Source organism: Erpetoichthys calabaricus, chromosome 1 (genome assembly GCF_900747795.2).
Source record: "Erpetoichthys calabaricus chromosome 1, fErpCal1.3, whole genome shotgun sequence".
Taxonomy (NCBI): Eukaryota; Metazoa; Chordata; class Cladistia; order Polypteriformes; family Polypteridae; genus Erpetoichthys; species Erpetoichthys calabaricus.
In genome coordinates, this window is record NC_041394.2 from 165,067,475 (window position 1) to 165,089,122 (window position 21,648).

The 21,648-nt window shown below is 39.8% G+C and overlaps 1 protein-coding gene across 1 annotated transcript in view; it reads left to right on the plus strand.

Annotated features, from left to right (window-relative positions):
* The first annotated feature begins 2,490 nt into the window (after positions 1-2,490).
* Positions 2,491-21,648, plus strand: part of mrps35 (mitochondrial ribosomal protein S35) — a 180,743-nt gene continuing 161,585 nt past the window's right edge. The window contains exon 1 of the mRNA XM_028808207.2: positions 2,491-2,666. Within this exon, the coding sequence (XP_028664040.1) occupies positions 2,540-2,666 (127 nt within the window). The 5' untranslated portion in view covers positions 2,491-2,539. The remainder of the gene's footprint in view (positions 2,667-21,648) is intronic.

Genomic DNA, 21,648 nt, shown 5'->3' on the forward strand with positions numbered 1-21,648 from the left:
GCTGCTCCTTTAATTGACTTTTATACAGTTAGAACTAGAGCACTCACATATTTTTTACTGAAAAATGAAAACACAAGGCCTAAATCAGTGATCCTCAGTTTCATTGCTGGGGGTGGGGATGTGTGTGGCTGCAGATATTTGTTCCAGCCAATCAGTGTGTCCTTTTTACCTTTACCTATTGTTTAAGTAGTTGATATTTTCTTTGTTCTATTATTATGATTTGATAAAAGTGCAAAAATGTGAAATTTACATTTCCAAGAAATTAAGAAATATATTTATATTACAGTATACTGTATCTTTAAATGCTTAACTCTGATTTGTAATATTATTTTTAATTCACTTTTTGTGCATGTCGTATCCAAATACTTGGAATAAATGAGGAGCAGAGCAGACATCAGTGCTAGTGATGGGAACTCTGGCTCTTTTCAAAGCTTCGGCTCTTTTGGATCGGCTTCCTTTAAAGGGCCGGCTCTTATGGCTCCCGAATGGCTCTTCGTTTAGTATCACTTGGATGCTTATATTTTAGCCTAATTAAGCAATTATGAATGGTTTGTGTATAAGCAATTTCTTATTCATTGTTTTCAGACATTACGTATTTTTATGCATTTTTTCATTACAATAAATACACAGTTACTATTGTTTAACATTTTAATAAAAGCTTTAAATGAACAACTTAACACAAAACCACAGCAAACACAGCAAACAAATTAAATAAAGGCCAAACTCAACAACAACAACACAACACTATGACTCTTTGAATAAAGGTTTTTAGGCCAGGTTGGCATTCAGAAATGCCAGATGCCTCAGCTTAGATGGGCTGATGCAATTTCTCCTCTCCGTGATTATTTGTCCTGTTTTTGAGAAGACTCTTTCTGAGGGGGCCGATGTAGCAACAATGCAAAGTCTTCCTACCATTACCTTAACCAGGCGTGGGTAGACTGCAGCCTTGGCCTCCCACCAGCTCAGTGGGTCTTCAGCTCTTTGGATGAGGGGCTCCTCAAGATAGGACCTCAACTCCAGCATAGCATCAGCTGTGGGATTTCTCCTTGCAGTGTCTCCTGTTGCTCTTTCGTCAAGAGCCTCCACACACCAGAAGCTTGTGGTTCCTGTGAACACGGACCTGCTCCAATTTCTTCCTCTTGGCCCTCTGATGGAGGAGCAGACAGGCTGCTGGGGTTGCATATTGCTGCTGCTGCACTTATTCTTTGAAATGCCTCATCCACAGCTCTGTTGTCATTAAATGCTACCTTTTTTCCAGAGCAGTGGTTTCTGAAAGCACAGTGTTGTACTCCATCCTCAGATATATAGTTATGGAATAATTGTTTGGGACAAAGTTTTTTTGCTAGGGAGACCATACATGGGGTTTAAGGCCTGTACAAAAGTTGTAAATCCTCTGTCCTCCACAATGGAAAATGGTTGAAAGTCGCTAGCTATCATTTTAGCCAGCTCCTCATCGACACTTATTTGTTTGTTTGGCGTCATTTGTTTTGGAATAAATGTGCTTATTTTGGTTTGAACTGAAGACCGTGTTATACCTGCAGTTTTCGGTAAGACAGTGGATGCTGCAGCAGAAGTACTTGGCTCTTTTCCAGGGTCAGTGGATGGCAGGAGAGAGGGCACGCTCTCCTCCAGTTGCACGGATGGGTGGGTGGTTCTTATATGTCTGTGCAGGTTTGTTGTTGACCCTGCTCTAACGGATATTTTCATATTACAAATTCTGCACTTAGCTTTGCAGTCTCCAATATCACTGAAATGCAGCCAGATGCTACTTCTTTCTCGGCTTTCACTCATTACTTCACTCTTCTTTTTTTCTTCACGATGCGCTTGCATTTAAATCTGGCTCCTCGTCTGTCGCAGCGACAGGTACACAGAGCGACACTGTACCTGGCCTGTACCAACACTCGCTGTCTTCGGAGCGTCTGCCCTCCTTCCTTCTTTCACATAATGGTACGATCCTAGTCCGATGTGTTGTTCGTGAACGAGCTGGCATTTAATGCCAGGCATTATGAGCCAATGTTCTGTGTGCCCATATAAGTAAAGTCCTGCCCCTGCCGAATGGACTTTCAGCAGAGCTGAGCAGGAGCGGCTGAAGCTTCAGCTCTGCTCGACGGGCATCGGCTCCTCTCGTTCGCTTCAAAGCATCAGCTCTTAGAGCCGGCTCGTTCGCGAACGACACATCACTAATCAGTGCAAACAACACGGAATGCTAAAGGACAATTATTTCAATGATAACCACTTATGAACTTAAAACAATTGCACAAATATCCGTAACATTAAAAAGAAAAAAGTACTTGAAAGGAAAAAGCATGAATTCCTACCCATCTAATACACACAGCCTTGCTTAATTAAGTTAGACGTACACTTAAAGGAAGGAGAAACTGCTAGGGACGAAAACGTTCAGTTGCAGGGGAATGAACTTAAAGTCCACAGACCTGAACGACACGTGTTTGTTTTTGCAGCTACGCTTTTCGTCTAGGGTAAAGTAACCTTGCGTTGTAACAAGTTTGACCGCTTCGAGTTACCGTAGTTCGGTAACATAATGGCTGCCTACACGTTTATTCATGCAGTTTCTTCATTATCCAGTTTAAGCTGTGTTTGGAGAAAGCGGGTGTGGAATGGCATTAGCAGAGCTGTGGTATCATCTTCTACCAGCCGAGAAAAAAAAGGTAAATTGGAAAAACATTTCAATCTTGATTTGATCCGAAAGTCACACTGTTGTTTCCTGGATATATGACAGAACCTTGAAGTCCTGGTTTACACTGCAATGCCCGTTTATTTACATTTTAGAGATTAAAGTAAACTAAACATTTGTGTTTGATTGAGTACGACCTTCTTGATGTAAATAGTAAAAAATATTTTCTACTCGTTTTAGCAAATAAATGGATGTGGACGTGCATGATAGGTTAGTTGACGACTAACTGGCACAGTGTGACTGTATTTGAATCTACCGTTTTAGCAGACAGGTCTTGGTTCATTCGTGCCTTGACCAGCCTAAACAGGTAAGAAAACGTATGGATACGTTGGCATTTTTAACAATTTGGTTGATTCCTGTTTGGCCCAATATAAGTGAATGTGGGCATGTTCCTAAAGGTGTGCCTTACTAAACTGGCTCACCTTCTGAGGCTGATTCCTGCCTTATTCCCGACCCGTTGACCATAAACGTTGTAGGAAACGGCGTCAATAAAAAGATGGTTAATTCCAGGTTTGTCGAAGCAGTAAATGTCACTGCTGTCTCCCCGCTGTAGACATTACTGCCTCGCCACTGCCTTTTTAAGAGTTTGCAAGTTTTTCTTGTGTTGGTGTGGGTTAGTTGATAACACTAAATTGACCTTATAGGTGAATGAGCGATCTGTTATATAGTAGCTTCCAATCTACTGTTTGTTCCCGGATTTTGTTTGATGACCCTGGCTTAGGCTCTAAAGGCGTTTTCACATCTATTTCGTTTGATGCATTTGTTTCCGAACTCTGGTGCGATTTCTCCTAAAGTCCGGTTTGTTTAGGCAGATGTGAACACGCCAAACAAGCTCTGGTGCGGAGCAAAACTACCAGACCCTTTGGAAAGCGGCCTCGATGCAGTACCAAGGGAACCCTAGAGCACTTCACATGAGGGATGAATTTACTCACGGAGAGGGGATTAGAGCATTAAGTGTACTGTTGACGTTTTCTGGGCCACTGGGACGGTACTTTCAAACACTCCATTATCACGCTGGGCTGGGGACCATTATAGGCCCGCTAATCACACAGGACGCTCATTGCAATAGTCAGGGCCCACTAATACGCAAGTGCTGTTGCCGTTATGTATCACAATTCATTCTTCTTAACAGCATTACACCACAAAACGTAATGTTTGAATTATTATCAATTCCAAGTGTTGCATGTTTCTTTATGGTAGTTAATTACGTTGTAATTTTTACTGTAAAGCGTTTTTTTTTGTTAGGACAATTTTGCAACAACTTTACCCCCCTGTAAAATGTTTTTGTACTTTTTTTCAGGCGATTGTTTAAAGACCGCATAAAAAGTAATTGCCTTCAAATTTTGCAGCGTACAACACGGTCTTGGAGAAGCGGCAGGGGTTTAGATAGATAGATAGATAGATAGATAGATACTTTATTAATCCCAATGGGAAATTCACATTCTTCCTCAAGTGTATGGTACTGTACTGTTACATTTTACTCTCGGGGTCCAGCACCGCCAAGGGTCCCCAATGGCCCCCTCCCCAATAATATCCACTTGCAGCAAGTAGATATTGCAGCACATAGACATAGAATTACTAGACGCCTCATGACCAGCAGCATCGTACATCAACATTGCCGCCATATTGCGAGTGGCACTGCTGTGGAATGAAGTAATGGATAAAGATGCCTCACGCATGTGCTGCTTGGGATTGTACAAACCGCTGTACGCTCCAAACCAGATCGCAGGGATTACATTTCATAGGTAATGTTGAACAATTGTTTTGGTTATATTTGGCCATTAGAAAATCCCATTTTATAATCTTAACTTTAGCTACGCCAGGCTAAGCTAGAAAAGCTATGCATTTATGTGCTCAAGTGAGCCTCCAAGCAACGTTTTGGCTAATCGTGTTTAGTCACTAACTATGTAGATTGTTGTTAGCTATTAACATTTCTCAAACTTTGAAAGTTTCCCAAAGAAATCCACCTCAGGAAGCAGTGGGAGGTAGCCCTTAGATGGGATTTTGAGAAAGCTGTCCTGTGATGTGTGCCATGCTAGTTTGGTAACAGATGCTGTACTGGCATCATATGATCAAAGCTACCACTCGCTCACATTAAAAAACAAAGGAGGTTTGATGATTCCTTCTGAGGGTACAGTCAAGATGGTCAAAGTAGCTGAGCGTGTTATCCGACAGTCGACATTAGGGCAAGCTGTCAGTGTATCTTTGATCAATCAGTTTGTTCGGGCTGAGATTGGTTCAGATGATGTGTTTTTTCTCAAGGAGCACATTGAGGAAACAGTTTGAAATTGACAACCATCATTTTATGCTCATGTCTTTAGTTGTGTTTGTCTTCCACAAACTAAGGCTGCACCATATTGCCAGACTGAATACTCTCAAATTACAGAGTGGCAACACACGGAAAAAGCTATGTAAGACACTTCTGTTTCATGAATTTTAGATCCTATCCAGTATATATTTAAGTAACCACATTGTGTGTGTGTGTGTGTGAGAGAGGAATGAGTGAAATGTTTTCAGAAATTATTAAGCCAATTTGTATGCAATAAAATTCTTTATTTTTGTCACTGAGTGTATCATTTCACTGTTAAAAAAAAAAAAGACAAACAAAGATAACTGGCAGTCAAAGTGCAAAATTCACAATTGGTATGCCAGTTTAAAAAGATAAGTTTTGAGGGTAGTTTTAAAATGTGTTATTGAATCGAGTTGACGTACAGTGCATCCGGAAAGTATTCACAGCGCATCACTTTTTCCACATTTTGTTATGTTACAGCCTTATTCCAAAATGGATTAAATTCATTTTTTTCCTCAGAATTCTACACACAACACCCCATAATGACAACGTGAAAAAAGTTTACTTGAGGTTTTTGCAAATTTATTAAAAATAAAAAAAATGGAGATGTTGAGATGGAGTCCACCTGTGGTAAATTCAGTTGATTGGACATGATTTGGACATCTACCTGTATTAGTTTAAATGGCACTTTTGCCACTCGCAATATGGCGTACGCACTGACAATCTTTAACAATGACAAAGTGTTCTTTATTATTTACGTAAATAGTTAAATTAAATATGCACAACTTTATTATGCAAAGTCAGTTTAACACTCAGAAATAAAAGCAAAAGACAAGTAAAGCAAGTGACGTGTTTATTAGAGGAGTGGTTGAGATGGAATCCCAAGTTTAAATGCCTTAGTGATGCTGTCCTTGTGCTTCCAACTGTTGCAATACAAGTACAGAATGTCAAACTCTTCTCACTTTATATAAAAAAAAACAAATAAACTTTCACCAATACTAAAAGTGTATTAATGTGTATTTTAAATTTCAGTTTAAACATATATTTACATTTTATATATATTTAGTTTTATATTCTTGTCAAAATTAATTACAAGTAAAATTGTATTCTGTTTAACAGAATAATGGTGCTGAAAAGAAGAAGAAAGGACTGTCTCCACCCCTCAACACCACATGACATACCACTCACTGTCTACTGGTCCATCAATGAACAAATCTGCTTCTGGTAGAGAAATCCTCTCAACTGTTCCTAGAGCTTTAATAAGAGCCAATCACAAATACAAAAAAAGAGAGACGATGTTATTCATACAGTTTCTGTACTCATTACAGATTTACTGCAGCCAAATGAACCTCTGGCATCAACACATCCAGAATGATGTGAACTCTGTAGATCTTTTCAAAAGTGCCTACAGCTCTTGAGAGCACTTCATCCAGGTAGCTGTAGAAGCTATCTATTAGCTCCTCATCATCTTCTGTATATAGTTCATTACCCGTTGACCTTTAGGATCTTCATAATTTTTAAACCATTTAGAAGACACCTTTTGAGATGCAACAGCCGGTTGGACAAGAAAATACAAGAGTTTGGTGCTATAAAGTTATCATAGCTCTCTGCTACTAGAATCTATCTATCTAGATTACCATAACAAAGTTTTACTTGTTATCTGAACTAAGTTAACAGCAAGTGGTCCTTTATGATGAACTCCAGCAGTTTTTTATGTTGAGCCCTCCTGGAGGCCCTGCTGATCTCTGCAGCCACAAAAACCCGAGCCACTTGTTCTCGAGTCAGCTGCCTTACTACAGTCACAGAGATGGCATGCTCTCCCACACTGTGGACACAATAACAATAATAATAACAATAACAATAATAAATCAAATTGTCATATGTAGTATTTGTCGTGTGCAAGCTATCTGGTTTTGGTCTGAACACTTCTGATTCCTCAAAAAAGTGGACACATTGGAATACAGTTCAAACTGTGAGAATTACTCTGTGGTTCACTACAAAAACTCTCATTCGTGGTTAACTCAATAGTTTTTAAATACAAACATTATTTCAGAGTATTATAAATGCACCACTCTAACACTACCTAAAGTAATATGCAAGTCAGAGAAAAGCTTTGGTTATTTTAGGATTAGAATAAAAATATCTACAATCTAAATACTCCACAGGTGAAAACTGGTCCTTAACAAAGCTTATGACAATCCTTCATTCCATGTCCAATTTTAAGGCTTTTGCACAAGTCAAACTGAGTATGAAACTACGGTGGTAGACTAAGTTTTACATTAATACATTAGTGTGGTTGTATCTGTATATTCCTCAAGGAGTTCACTGCTGCCATGTTCATCTTGGTCCTGACTTTTAGACATTAAAATATCGATGTTATTCATTTGACAGAAAAAAAGAGCGCCAGTAAAAGTTTACCTGTACATGCAAAAACACACACTGGTGTATTTAAAGTTACACTATTTGACCTCATTTAAACACTAGAGTATTTAAAATTCCAAGTTTATTTAAACTGACTGATTACCCTAAGTTGGATTTGAGGTGTCACTTTAGATTGTACAAGCATCCCAAAAGGAGCAGCTCCAAAAACAGGTACCTGCACCAGCAGTCCGTGATGGCACACTCGGTACAAGTACCAACAACTGTAAGGTATTCTGAAAAGGCACCTGTCATTTGGGACCTACTAAACCAGACCATATGAGCTGGCCACGTAAAATTATGCGTAAAACTGTTTACATACAAAAGGAAATACTAAATGTTTACCACCCATATGAGCAGTTTTCCCAGAAGAAGCAAGCAGCACCACTTTCTAATGGCTGCCATCCATATTACTAACCGAGAATGGTAAACCGGATGGCATGGACGCAGGTACACGGCGATGGGACCATGAGACATGCTGCGCAGGTGTGTACAGCGCGCGTCTCATAAACCGCAAGCAAAGTTGTATCCACCGCGAACGAAGGAGTCACGGCCCAAAAACGAAAGAGCTCAACTGACGTGAATGAGAAATGAAGCAACAACGTGCCCATAGCTAACGACTAACGACACAGCCGTACAAAAAAAGAGGATACTGCGCTGCAGCCCAGATTCAAACGGAAGAGGCTACGGCGGCCCCACAGGTCCACAGTGATAGTACAGAAGGCGCACAGCATAGTGAAACCTGACATAGTACGGAAGGCGCAGGCGTCACCGCCATATTGTGAGTGGCACTACTGCGGAGTGAAGGCACAGGCGTCACCGCCATATTGTGAGTGGCACTACTGCGGAGTGAAGGCGCAGGCGTCACCGCCATATTGTGAGTGGCACTACTGCGGAGTGAAGTTAGGAATAATGTGCTGCTTGGGATTGTACAAACCGCTGAACGCTTTACACCAAATTCAAACACAATACAGCTCCAACGATACAAACACGAGCCCACCTGGATAAGATCAATGAACGCAGGCGCCTACAACGCGCGTCTGAAATGCCGCGGGCAAAGCGGGCACGGCTCCAAAACGAAAGAGCTCGACTAATGTATTTCACGATACCCAACGCCAGGCGTAGGCGAGCGAAGCGAGCAGGGGGCGGAGCCCCCTTGTGTTATCCTAGGATAAAAAGTATATATAGTTAAAAGTATGCCACATATGAAGAAAAAAAATATCAGCATCTTTAAAAGACTGACAGTAAAATCAAACGGTTCCTCATGGTCAGATAAAGTGCATACTGACAGAGGGTAAGAGAAAAAGTACTGAAATCGTATATAATCTAAACACAAGTGTAAGGTTACATAAAGCTTAAAGTTAGTTAATATTCAAATTCCATCAACCTGTATATTAAACAGTCTACTGAACCAGTAGGGATGTCCTAGGAAAGAAAAAAAAAATGCATGTGAAAGTCAGATACTACAAGTGAATTACAAGTTTAACAAATGGTTGTTTGCATTTTACCTTATTTTTCATTAACATTGTTTTCACAATATATGCTTGTAGCAAATTGGCTGAAAGGAAAAATATAAATGTCACTTGTAATTAAATTGAAAAGACTTTGTGTACATCACGACACTTAATCTGTGCCACATACAATTTAGTGGTGCACTGCCTATTGCATGAAAGTCTTTTAGAATGAAAGTCAGTTTAGAAATGGCATGCATCATCTGCGCAAAACTACCATGAAGTTTTGTTAAAATTGACATTAACAAAACATGGCAGATTATTTATTTGGTATTACAATTTAGAAACATTGCTCCAAGAACTCCAACATAAGGAACTAAACTGAAAAGAGAAAAAGGTATTATCGTGCACCACTGTAGTCAATCTGAATTTTGTCAAAAGCTTGGTTCACGACAGAATAACTAATCAAGCATTTCCAAGATGTTTGTAAAAGTTTTTTTTTTTTTTTTTGTCTTCCATACACAGTCAAGGAGTTCTCTTGAAACTTGCCTTGTGGAATTTGAAGAGTTGCCGGTACCACTTAGTGCCGGCCCACTTCAAGCACTGATTATGCATTAATTACTACAGCGAAAATAATTAATACAGTGGAACCTCGAGATACGAGCACCTCTGTATACGAGAAATTCAAAATACGAGGAAAGTATGAGCGAAAAATTCAGCTCTAAATACGAGCATTGGTTCGCGTAACGAGCCACGAGCCAGGCTGTGGGTATAGCTCGCGGCTTAGCAAGGGGGCGTGGTAGCAGTTGCGAGCCGCGATCTGCTGTGTCTGCGTTTCTCACTTAAGTGCACAGGTGGGAAACTGCCCACATCCATGATTGTTCCTGTGGCTGATGGGCTGCAGCTGCCATGTCCTCCCCGCATATATAGAGAAGCGCGAGCAGGTTAAGGGGGAGAAAAAGTAAAAGAGAGAGAGAGAGAGAGAGAGAGAAAAGGCAGGCAGGCAGGCAGGCAGGCAAGCAAGTGCAGGCTCGCGCAGGCTCGCGTGTAGCTGAACAGGCGAGCCAAACAGCTGAAGCAGGACGGTGTAGAGAAGGTCAGCTGCATTAAGAGTGTCTCGCCTGTTTTAGAGCCCGCATGGGAGAAATAGGTGAGACGCTAACAGAGAAGAAGCACCGGGGATTGTCATCTGTTTTTAAAGACTGCTTCTTGTTGACGTTTTAACCTCGTGTTAAAGGATTGTTATTCTTGTGTATTTTAAACCTCCACTTCACAACTGTTTTAAGGATTATTTATTTAAAGATTTATTGAATGCTCTACTGCACTTTGGACACCTGTTTTGATTCTTTTAATAATCAGTTATATTATTTACCAGTGTTATTTATTAAAGGTAGACTACAGTATATATAATTTATCAGTGTTATTTATTAGGAAAATTGATTTTTATGTTAATATATTTGGGGTGCAGAACGGATTAACTGGATTTCCATTATTTTCAATGGGGAAGTTTGTTCTAGATACGAGAAATTCGCTATACAAGCTCAGTTCTGGAACGAATTAAACTCGTATCTAGAGGTTCCACTGTACAAACGTAAAAGTTCACAGTACAAACATAACCATGCAAAACAAAGTTATTAAAAAATACGAAGAAAACGGTGTAAATGCAAATTTCAAACGTTTTCATTTTGAAACACACTTACTTCCTTTGTCTAAAATAATGAGCAATTAGTTTCGTTGCTTCTTCTTTTTTCATTTAATGGAGTTTCGTCGCTTGGTACAATGGCAGGTTATTTAAGAGGAAACTCCATAAGGCAGAACCTCAAAGAGGTAGGGATTACGAACTGTGAAACGATTGGTTTAAGTTACACTTGATAGACCACTTCTAACGTTGATAATTGGACAGGTGAGTTTTTGATTGTCATACAGTAACAACAGTCTCATTCATTGAAGTTCTGAATTAGCACAAAGTGATTTGCTGAAGTCGAATTTGATTGAAGGTTATCCCGCCTCTAGATCCACCCATAATGTCTCTGGTCTGCAGCAATGCCCTTCTCACTTGCAGAGCCATAGCACCACACTTCACTGCAGTTGTAGACACGGAAGTGACATCACTGCAGTTTCAAGACTGACTTTGTCAAATTACTTTTGGAAGGTTTCAGCTGGTCTCGGCAAAGCCCGGAAAGTAACGTCGGGTCAAGTACCAGTTCAACAATTAAGCGATTAAAAATGAAAACGGCTAAACAGAAAGAATGGGCACAATGTCAAGTCTGTTTAATGTCTTCCGAAATGACAAAAAAAAAAAAAAAGTCCGCTGATCTCATTAATTTTTGGGAGGTTATTCCAAAGTATGGGGACTATACAGGTGAAGGCCCTGCTGTCACCCACAGAGTGCAGGTTAGTGTGGGGCACAACAAGATGGCCAGAATCCGAGGAACTTATAGTACAGGTTAAAAAAAGAATTTTATATTCAATCCTATAAGACACAGGGAGCCGTGAAGGTGCAGCAGGATGGCTGTGATGTGCTCGCTGTTGCCAGTTTGTGTCAGAACTCTTGCAGTTGAGTTTTGAATCAGCTGGAGCTGTGATATAAGATTATATTATTATACAATTAAGATAACTTAATTATTAAGGCTTGAGGGTTGCCCTGGACATGACATAAGCTGCATAGGGTCTGACAATGGGTCCAAGGATTTCATTCTGATACCTAATATCATGCTGAACAATGTTACAGGTAACGTTCTCCACGGCTTCTCCAGACCCTTTCATATCTGTCACATGTGCTCAGGGTGAACCAACTCTCATCTGTGAAAAGCACAGGGCACCAGTGGTGGACCTGCCAATTCTGGTATCCTATGGCAAATGCCAATCGAGCTCCACGGTGCTGGACATTGAGCACAGGGCCCACTAGGGGACGTTGGGCCCTCAGGCCACCCTCCTGAAGTCTTTCTGATTGTTTGGTCAGAGACATTCGCACCAGCGTTGTGCCTGCTAGAGGTCATTTTGTAGGGCTCTGGCAGTGCTCATCCTGTTCCTCCTTGCCCAAAGGAGCAGATACTGGTGCTGCTGCTGATGGGTTAAGGACTTTATACGGCCCTGTCCAGCTTTGCTAGAGTAACTGTCTGTCTCCTGGAATCTCCTCCATGCCCTTGAGACTGTGCTGGGAGACACAGCAAACCTTCTGGCAGTATCCTGGAGAAGTTGGACTGCCTGTGCAACCTCTGTAGGCTGCAGGTATCGCATCATGCTACCAGTAAGTAGCGACACTGACCGTAGCCAAATGCAAAACTAGTGAAAAAACAGTCAGAAAAGATGAGGAGGGAAAAATGTCAGTGGCCTCCACCTGTTAAACCATTCCTGCTTTGGGGTTCGTCTCATTTTTGCGCTTCTAGTACAACTGTTGTTAATTTCATTAACACCAAAGCAGCTGACACTGATTAACAACCCCCTCTGCTACTTAACTGACCAGATCAATATCCCAGATGCTTCATTGACTTGATACTATACTTTGATTAAAAAGTGTTCCTTTAAATTTTTTGAGCAGTATATTTTAATGTAATACTGTGGTTTAGATAGATAGATAGATAGATAGATACTTTATTAATCCCGATGGGAAATTCACATTCTTCAGCAGCAGCATACTGATACAATAAATAATATTAAATTAAAGAATGATAGAAAAATAAAAGTAGAAAAGTACACATACATATTTAATAAGTCACTACACACATTACTGAAATAAACTCAATGTTAGTTTTTGGATAGCTCCACACTTCAGTCCTTCACAAATGCAGTAGTGTACAAACATCATATTTTAATTTGTCTTTGAGAAGCATGAAAGATAATTGTGGTGAACCTCAACTTATGATTACATTTTTGCTACGTATGAACTATTGGGGGACTTTTTTTTTTTTTTTTTTTTTTTTATAATCAGATGGTCACTTTATTTTAACAAGCAATGTAAATAACGGGCGGCACGGTGGCGCAGTGGGTAGCGCTGCTGCCTCGCAGTTGGGAGATCTGGGGACCTGGGTTCGCTTCCCGGGTCCTCCCTGCGTGGAGTTTGCATGTTCTCCCCGTGTCTGCGTGGGTTTCCTCCGGGCGCTCCGGTTTCCTCCCACAGTCCAAAGACATGCAGGTTAGGTGGATTGGCGATTCTAAATTGGCCCTAGTGTGTGCTTGGTGTGTGGGTGTGTTTGTGTGTGTCCTGCGGTGGGTTGGCACCCTGCCCAGGATTGGTTCCCTGCCTTGTGCCCTGTGTTGGCTGGGATTGGCTCCAGCAGACCCCCGTGACCCTGTGTTCGGATTCAGCGGGTTGGAAAATGGATGGATGGATGTAAATAACCTGTTTACTCTGTACCCTCAGATCACATTCTATTTGTTTATCAAGCAGAACTGAATATTTACATTTTCTATACAATACAGTTCAGCAGGCTGGTGAGACACATAGACACATTCACTATGCATAGGCCTACATATTACAGGTGCTGTCATTGTTTTCCTCTGTGGATTAGACTGTTGAATCTACACAATGGCTGTACATGCTGGGGTCTTTGGCACATGTTGTCCCAGTAGAATGTGAGGTGTCACCAATGGTTTATCCTGCTCCTCAAGAAGGAGCCTCCTCCCTGTTCCAGTCTCGGTTCAAGGTTGTCCAGTTGACAAAAGTGTTTTTTTCTGAGATGTTTGATATGTTGAAAAAATTGCCTGTGGCTAGCATCCAGCTTAATGTTTTGTCTAAATTCTCCACTCCTCTTTTTGTAGCATTATAGTCCATTATCATTTCTAACCATTGAATCTCCTATCCCTGTGTAGTGTATCCCTCCAGATCACATTGTGCACTAAGGATGTGTCATTTATTTAGACAAACTTTGTTTTCACTGGCCTATTCTGTGTGGCCAGCAGTTGAGATGGGAGCTCTGGCTTATTTTTCCTTATAGTGCTAAGCATTGTTACCTTCCTCTTGAGGAGCTACTGCCCCAGTTTGTGTAAAAGTTATCACATACAGTTATACCACAGTTAGGTCCATAAATATTTGGACCGAGACAACTTTTTTCTAATTTTGGTTCTGTACATTACCACAATGAATTTTAAATGAAACAACTCAGATGCAGTTGAAGTGCAGACTTTCAACTTTAATTCAGTGGGGTGAACAAAACAATTGCATAAAAATGTGAGGCAACTAAAGCATTTTTTTAACACAATCCCTTCATTTCAGGGGCTTAAAAGTAATTGGACAATTGACTCAAAGGCTATTTCATGGGCAGGTGTGGGCAAGTCTGTCGTTATTTTATTATCAATTAAGCAGATAAAAGGCCTGGAGTTGATTTGAGGTGTGGTGCTTGCAGGTGGAAGATTTTGCTGTGAACAGACAACATGTGGTCAAAGGAGCTCTCCATGCAGGTGAAAGAAGCCATCCTTAAGCTGTGAAAACAGAAAAAACCCATCTGAGAAACTGTTGCTATATTACGAGTGGCAGAATCTGCAGTTTGGTACATCCTGAGAAAGAAAGCAAGCACTGGTGAACTCAGCAATGCAAAAAGACCTGGGGCCTCATGTATAACGCCTTGCGTAGAACTCACACTATAACATGGCGTACACACAGAAAAATCCAGATGCAGGAATCTGTACTACGCAAACTTTCACGTTCTTCCACTACATAAATCCCGATCAGCGTGAAAAGTAACACACGTGCACGCGCCTTCTGTCCCGCCCCAACTCCTCCCAGAATTACGCCTCTTTCAATATGCAAATCAATATAAATAGCCTTCTGTGAAAAGACAATGGGAAAAGCACGGGAGAAAATATAAGAATTTCAGCGAATACCAAGTGGAAGCAAAGGAAAAACGTACTATTTGTTGGTTTAAACAGTGGTGTAATCAACAAAAGGAAGTTGATCGAGTGATAGTGTCGGAGAAACTCGAAGGCTCAAGTTCACAAAGTCGCACAGTGCCCGAAATAAAAAAAAAATCACATATCAAAGTCGTAGCCCACTGTCTGAGTGTCATATGAAAGCTTATTAGGGTACAGACAAAAAAAATAGGCACACAGTGGGGGGAAAAAAGAATGAAATGTCAACTTTAATCTCGAAATTTCCACTTTAATCACGTAGTTTATTTTGCCATTAAAGTAGAACATCATAAACTTCATCTTAAAATCGTTTAATTTACTAGTTTCTCAAATCCCATTGTAACTAAAGTGGCACATTAAATGCTTTGTTCTGTATTTGATATTCTATGTGCTCTACATGTGTGAATCACTACCTGCTTCTTAAACGGGCTTTCTCTTTCTCCTACAGGACACATAATCCATTACATTCGTGATATTACAGCTCTCTGAATAATTAAAATACTGAGAAATATACATGATATCTTTTTCATGATGACAGGAATTAAAGCATGTATTAAACATGGGAACACAGTGGCGCAGTGCTTGTTCATGCCTCACGCAAGAGGCTTGCGGCGCCATGCGCGACCTTCGATGATGAAATTTATTACAGAAGTACTGTCTCTTTCAAACGTACTAACCTCCAATTCCTGTCCTTACTTTTCTTTCTCCAAAAACCCAATCACCACACAATCGGCTATATAGATGTGAAGCCATCTGTAAGCTTAAAACGCCGATTCTTCAAAACTTTTAAGAAACATTGAAATATCTTCGTAGTACATGTTTAATTATTATATCTGTCTATCCTTCCAGTGTCGCGTCAGCACCAGCAAGAATACAACGCAATGCAGGAACAATCCCTGAACTAGCTAGCGCTGCGGCACCGTGTCCTCACATGTTTAATTATTAACAATAAAGGTTATTTAAATGAAGTTAAAGTTTTATCTGTATAATATAATCAACATATTTTGCTGCATTTCATCTTAAAAATGATATCGTCATCATATGTAAATACGTGCTTCACAAAGTGGCACAGGTTGTGCAATATTATAACTGTAGTGCAAGTTTACAGTGAGGTGATTGTACTTATAACTAAACAGTTCTACAAGGAGCACTTGATGGACTTATTGAGTGCGTTTATAGTTCTTGGGATGAAACCTTTTCTAAACCGCGAAGTCCGTACAGGGAAGTCTCTGAAGCGTTTTGCCTTGGCTCAGGCAGCGTCTGCTTCATGCTGTGTACCGATAATTCTCTTTCCGATTAGCTGCTGCTCTGATTCCCCACTCAGATACAGTGATATAAATACTCCGAGTGGTGCAGTGAGAGTAATATGGAAAAAGATGATCTGCTGTGGCAACACCTAACGGGAGCAGCTGAAAGAAGAAGAAGATGCAGTGAGAGTTACAACGCTAAAGCAGTTATGGTATTTGGAATACTATGGCTATTTCCTGGACCATTATATTGCTGCAGGTTAATTACAATCGGATGCATCACACTAATAAACAATATGCAGTTAGTTTCAGTGTATTTATAAAGCCGCATCAGGAATGTGGAGCTAAGAAAGAAAGGGTGACCACACAGGAACAGTAGCACTGCTTTGACGCTGGGTGCCGCCAGTCTGCAAAACTGAGCGGAGAAATTGCGTGTAGCTGCGTTTTCCCAAAGTTTCTAAAATTCTACAGCTCAAACTCAAAAAATGGGATTCAGCAAAGGCCTGATGCACAGAAATGATTCCACAGACAAAATATCTTCGTTTTTAAAAGTTTTAAAGTAAAACAGTTCACACAAAAATAAAGGAAGAAAAATTAAAATAGCAAAAAAAAAGGAAAAAAATTATAATAAGAAAAATGTAGTTCTCAGCTTAATCTTGTTACAACTTAAATCGTTATTAATTTCTTATAATTTCTGAACTATTTCAAAACGGTCAGAAAACTGTATGCTTATCCCATTTCTAAACTTAAAATGGGTTTATCAAGTCCCTGTTTACTGGGACCTATTCTAAACTCAACTGAGTTTATTATCTCACTGTTTCTCAGTTATAGCAAGAAGATTCTATCTCTTACTAACTTATAGGGGGAAAAAGACTATACCATTGTCTATGACTATAGAAGAAATTATGTTCTATTCAAATAAAGCAAATATTAATATGAGTTTAACTCAAAACTTTAACTTTCTAAAATTGGCTCTTACATTTCCGGCCCCTAATTGGCTATGCAGGAGCGGAGACAATCACTATACTTCAGTATGAGCCAGTTAACTATTGTTTTCAAATTACTAACATTAACACTGCAAACAAACACTTTAAAATTTTCATATTTCAAACATTGGCTGTTTCTTGAAGCAGGCACAGTTTGTTCACGGGTCTGTCCAGTGTGCTGGTTATGGTCTGCACACAAACTCTTCTGACTGCACCTTTGGCATCTGGCATTGTCTTGATGACTCGACCCATTACTCAGGAATTGCGAGGTGTAGCTTTATCTACAATTAAAACAAAATCCCCTGGTTCAAAGTTTCTTTTTGGTGCTAGCCATTTTTGACGTTCTTGAAGTATTGGCAAATACTCTTTTCCAAAACAAATCAGCCATGTATTGAATTTGTTTCCAGCGTCTTCTTGGGCATGGTTCATTTTCTGAAATGAGTTCGGGTGGTAATTTAGGTTTTGTCTTCAATAACAACAAGTGATTGGGTGTGAGTGGTTCCAAATCATTTGGGTCATCTGATGTCTTTGTAAGGGGTCTGTTATTGAATATTGATTCCACTCTACACATCATTGTAGGAAGGTTTTCATCATCGAGTGTTTGTTGGTTTAGTGTTGAATTTAAGATCTTTCTTATGCTCCTTATTTGTCTTTCCCACACTCCACCCTGATGAGAAGCTGATGGTGGATTGAAAATCCATTTGATTTGTTCTTGCGTCATAGCGTCACTGATTTTTTTGTGTTCCAACTTTTTAATAGCTTCTCGTAACTCTCTTTCTGCTCCTACAAAATTTGTTCCATTGTCTGAGCGTATGATTTTAACTTCTGGATCATCTTCAATGAGTGAATCATTCAGTTGATCTGGTCTTTTTGGCCACTCCTTTTCAGGCTTCAATAAAAAACTTGGACTTTGTGACCATGTGGTGCTTTTGAGAGAGTTTTCTATGCTTAGCCCTCTGGATGCTTGATCAGCCGGGTTAAGAGCAGATGTGACATACTTCCATTGTGAAGGCTGTGAATGATCTCTGATCACGGAGATTCTGTTGGCAACAAAGGTCTTGAACCGAGTGCTTTCATTTGAAATGTATTTTAGCACCGTGGTGCTGTCAGTCCAAAATATAGATTCTTCTAAGGGCATATGAAGCTCACCTTTAAGCATTTTGTCCATTTTAATTGCCACAACGGCTGCTGTAAGCTCCAATCTTGGGATCGTGACCTGTTTCAATGGTGCAACTCTTGACTTGCTCATCAGGAATGAACAATGCTTTTTGCCCTCTTCGTTGGTTAAGACAAGGTAAGTGACAGTGCCATATCCATCTTCACTAGCATCTGCAAAATGGTGCATTTGTGCTGTCATTATGGTTCTAAACCCAGTAGGTTTGAAGCATCTGTTCACTTTATAGTCTGTAAGTGACTGCAAATTCTCCATCCACTTTTTCCATTTCTGAATGTGTTTGACTTCTACTTCTTCATCCCACCCAAATGTATCTTTGCATAAGTCTCTTAGAATAAGCTTAGCTGGCAGTAAGGCAGGTGCTAAAAAACCAAGTGGATCATAAACTGAGCTAACAACAGACAGAATAACACACCTTGTAGCAGGCTTGCTTTGTAACTTAATCTGAAACTTGAAACTGTCCATTTCTGTGCACCACTGGACACCTAGGGCACGCTCTATGGGAAGGAGACTGTGGTTCAAGTCTAAATCCTTTTGTTCATGAGCTCTGTCTTCTTCAGGAATAGACAATAAAACTTCTCTGTTGTTACTCACCCACTTAGTCAAGTGAAATCCCCCTTTTAGGCATAGAGCTTGGAGGTCCTTTGCCAGCTTTATAGCCTGTTCCTCTGTTGTCACTGACCTTAAGCAGTCATCCACATAGAAGTTATTGAGAATGGTGTTAACAGCTTCCGCAGGAAATGTATCCCTGGCATCTTCTGCTGTTCTACGCAAAGCATAAGAAGCACAACTGGGTGAAGAAGTAGCACCAAAAAGATGTACTGTATTCTACAAGGTCTTTACTTAGGTTACTTTCAGGCCACCATAAAAAAACGTAAAAGATCAGTGTCTTTATCTGGTACTTTAACTTGATAGAACATTGACTTAATGTCTGCCATTAGTGCTACTGGCTCCTTTCTGAATCTTGTAAGGACGCCAATGAGTGTGTTAGTTAGGTCAGGGCCTTTTAATAGTTGCTCATTAAGTGAGATTCCCTGGTAGGTGGCAGTGCAGTCAAAGACCACTCGAATTTTATTTTTCTTTGGATGATACACACCATGATGTGGGATGTACCACACTCTGCCTTCGTTGCAATTTAGGCTTTCTTTGGGTACCTTAACAGCGTAACCCTTGTCTATAATGTCTTTCATGAAGGCTTTATAGTCTCCGTGGAAACCTGAATTTTTGTTCATTTTTCTTTTGAGTCCAATAGCACGCTGTTCAGCAATACAGCGTTTGTTTGGCATTTTCAGTGTTTCATCCTTCAAAGGTAAATTTAAAGAGTAATGGCCACCTACCAGACTCGCAGATTCTGAGGCTGTGCGCATGAACTTGATGTCCTCCTGTGACATCTCCTCCTTTTCTTCACAGCTGCGTTCTGGAAAATCTGTGTTATACTGTTGCAGCAACATATCCTCAATCTCTGTTATTGACACATTATTGATTGAATGTTTGTGCATCTTACCACTTTGTTTTGTGAGGTCATCTATCTTTTCGTATGGTCCACCAACTACCCATCCAAGTGCAGTCTTCATAGCATAGGGTCCACCTCCTTGGCTATATATGGTTTGTGACTCCTTGAAGATTTCTGGGTAGTTGATTCCTATTAAAAGATCAACTTCAGAGTCAATATGAGTTAGACGTACCTCTTTAAGATATGCCCACTTATCAATATCTTCATGTATTGGAATATTTTCTCTGTCCACTGGAATGGAGACCTGTGTAAAGACCTTTGGCAAATCAAAATATTTATCATCATTGAGACCACAGACTTGTAAATCTGATAAGACAGAACTTTGAGTTAGTACTTTTGAATCCTCATCATAGTTATTCATAGTTTTGAGAAATACTTGAGTTCTCCTCCCTTGAAGGTTTAATTGTCTCTGGAGCCTTTCTGTGGAAATTGTTACTGTACTGCCTTGGTCTATAAAGGCATATGTTTCTACATACCTTTCGCCTTTCTTAGATTTAACCTTTACAGGAACTACTTGCAGTGCACATTCTTCTCCGGCCCCAGTAAAGGCACAAGTTCCAGTCTCTGTTTCCTTGTCAGTAGATGTCGCCACACTAGCTGTAGATTTAGTTGTTGCCCCGGAGTCTTTTTTGATATGCAGGATGTCTGGGTGCTGAAAAGAACATGTCTGACATTTCATTCTTTCTTTACAATTCTTACCAAGGTGCCCCTGTTTGAGACAGCGAAAACATAAACCTTTAGATTTTAAAATGTCAATTCTTTCTCTGTGCGGCAAATCTTTGATTTTACTACATTCCGCATTGGGTGTGAATTTCCCATTGGGATTAATAAAGTATCTCTATCTCTATCTATCTATCTATCTATCTATCTATCTATCTATCTATCTATCTATCTATCTATCTATCTATCTATCTATCTATCTATCTATCTATCTATCTATCTATCTATCTATCTATCTATCTATCTATCTATCTATCTATCTATCTATCTATCTATCTATCTATCTATCTATCTATCTATCTATCTATCTATCTATCTATCTATCTATCTATCTATCTATCTATCTATCTATCTATCTATCTATCTATCTATCTATCTATCTATCTATCTATCTATCTATCTATCTATCTATCTATCTATCTATCTATCTATCTATCTATCTATCTATCTATCTATCTATCTATCTATCTATCTATCTATCTATCTATCTATCTATCTATCTATCTATCTATCTATCTATCTATCTATCTATCTATCTATCTATCTATCTATCTATCTATCTATCTATCTATCTATCTATCTATCGCAGAATACACAAGGATTTTTAAATGCACAGTTATCATTAACAGTCTTTTCGACCAAAGTTTCTCTTGCCTCCTTTTCATCAACATCGGAAATACTTGTGGAAAAAATACTTCCCGATCTCTGTCCGTATTTCTGAGGATACTTAGCTTTCTCAGTCTTTTCTTTTTTCTCTGTACAAGTGTCACCTTGTGAAAACAAAGGGTCTAGAAGCATTTCAGCTTCGTCACGCAAAAAATTAATTAGTTCAGGTATGCCAGGTCTCTTTTTACTGTCTCTTGTAAGCTTATATGCATACCTCATCCATTCGTTATTTAGAGAGGATGGAAATTTCTTACACACAACACGCACATTATTACTGTTATTAAATTCCCCACCGTTCCCTGAATCATTCGTAGTGTTCATGCAGATTGAGAGGAAGTTAGCGTAATCTCTTAGAGCTTCCCCATCATTTTGCTTTATTTGAGGCCATTTCAATGCTTTATTGAGGTATGCATCTGCTACGAATAGCTCATTGCCATAATATCTTTCAAGCAATTTTCTAGCTTCTGAGTAGCCTTCATCTGGTGACATTCGTGCGCAGCCTTTAATCATTTCTTGAGGCGAACCTCTGGTGTACTGGATCAAGTAATCTAATTTATCTTGTGAGTTTGCTAATACAGCACCCACAGCATGATCAAAGGCTCTGATGAAATCTGCATAGTCAAGTGGGTCACCTGAAAATAAAG